The sequence below is a fragment of the Echinops telfairi genome, unplaced genomic scaffold, assembly GCF_000313985.2.
Source record: "Echinops telfairi isolate 266 unplaced genomic scaffold, ASM31398v2 ScPeMD7_7465;HRSCAF=8503, whole genome shotgun sequence".
In the NCBI taxonomy this organism is placed as follows: Eukaryota; Metazoa; Chordata; class Mammalia; order Afrosoricida; family Tenrecidae; genus Echinops; species Echinops telfairi.
Window position 1 is genome coordinate 6,653,305 of NW_022111365.1, and position 1,615 is coordinate 6,654,919.

Genomic DNA, 1,615 nt, shown 5'->3' on the forward strand with positions numbered 1-1,615 from the left:
CAGATTATATTGTTTGTTTGTTTCCTGCTCATTTGGATCTAGGGAGAGTCCATCTCTGGCAGTGTGAAGTAGAGAAGTAATCAAGTCAACACTAGTTATTGGGTTGTTTTTTCAGCAAACACCAACATTGGGTCTCAAGTATTACTTGTTGGCATGGATCCTACTTAGGGCAAGTTGTCTATGTTTATTCTTCTTCTTTTATCTCGGACAAATGGTTGTTTTCCATAGACTGCTGAGCAATGAAAGCTATGGTTCAGAGCTCTTTGGATGAAAGCATTAGATAACAATCTTTTCATTTTGAAAATGAAACTTCCACATTGGCAATACGGTTGATGATTGTTAAAGCTGGGTCTTGAGTAGATGGGGGTTATTATAGTCATTGCATTTTTATATATGTTAGACACTCTTTATTTTAAAAAGCAACAAAATGAGTCTTTTTAAGATCAAGCAAGCTTCTCATTAACACTTTAAAATAACAGGTTTTGGAATTTTTCTGTTTTGAACTTTATTCAAGGATTACAAAATATTTAAAGAGGCCTTGGGGTGCTTTTGGTTAGATATCAAACCCACCAGTAACTCCATGGGAGGAATTATGAGGCGGTCTGTTCCCATAAAGATTTACAATCCTGGAAACCTTATATAGGGTCGCTATGAGTCTAATTCAACTCGATGGCTGTGGGTTTTCAAAGTGTTTATTAACTTGTTGAATGAAGCCATTCCCTGTGTCTTGCTAATCCTGTCTTTGCCTTATATCTACTGCTTAAGTAGTTGTGGGGAAAAATTCTTTCCCATCCTTTTCCCGAAAGTGAGGGCAGGATATTATGCGAAATTTTAAATAGTAAAAAACTCATTGTTTATTTGGCACAAACATCCATGTAGCAGAGCCTGAGTGCTGAAGTGATACTAATGTACATTTTGATGTTTTCTTTCTCCAGATTGTGGATGCCTTTTTCATTGGCCGCTATGTCCTTCTGGCTTTGCTCAGTGCTATATTTCTTGGAGGTCTCTTCTTGGTCCTAATTCATCATATCTTGGAGCCTATTTATGCAAAACCACTCCGGTCCTTTTGATCACTATTCAAGAAAACAAGAGACTCTGCTCCCTCCATTTTGATGTCATTGATGAGCAGAAGACACTCTCCAGAGCTTTATATCATTAGTCTTCATGCCTTCAGGTCTGAAAAATCTCCATCGTCCCTCTGGAAATTCCCTTGAGTCAGGGTTGCAAATTGTTCCTCTGGGGATAAATTCTCACCAGCTTAAGAAGGCATGGTGTTGTCTTCTTACCACCAATACCTCAGATTTTTCATCTGTTTTGACAGGGAACTAACAATAATGATCTGCTTAGAATACATACTCAGTCAGGATGTTACAAAGTAGATTTTTGGGAAAGGAACATTTTGGCCTCTCTTGTCAAATAGAAAAACCCTTTTGGAGGAAATAGAGGAAAGAACTAGGAGGCAAAGGACATTTATAGAGGTCTAAATACAGGCGTGTACATATGTACATATATCTATATGTTAAGTATGAAAGTAGCAGACTGACACTGGGCCTCTACTCAAGTACTCCCTTAATGCACAAACACTTTGTTCTAATAACCTAGCATTCTGTGATGC

At 37.8% G+C, this 1,615-nt stretch overlaps 1 protein-coding gene across 1 annotated transcript in view; it reads left to right on the top strand.

Moving 5' to 3' along the window:
• The window catches only part of TMEM218 (transmembrane protein 218), a 13,099-nt gene extending 11,614 nt beyond the window's left edge, over nucleotides 1-1,485 (top strand). The window contains exon 3 of the mRNA XM_004714154.2: nucleotides 936-1,485. Within this exon, the coding sequence (XP_004714211.1) occupies nucleotides 936-1,070 (135 nt within the window). The 3' untranslated portion in view covers nucleotides 1,071-1,485. The remainder of the gene's footprint in view (nucleotides 1-935) is intronic.
• Nucleotides 1,486-1,615: the final 130 nt, after the last annotated feature.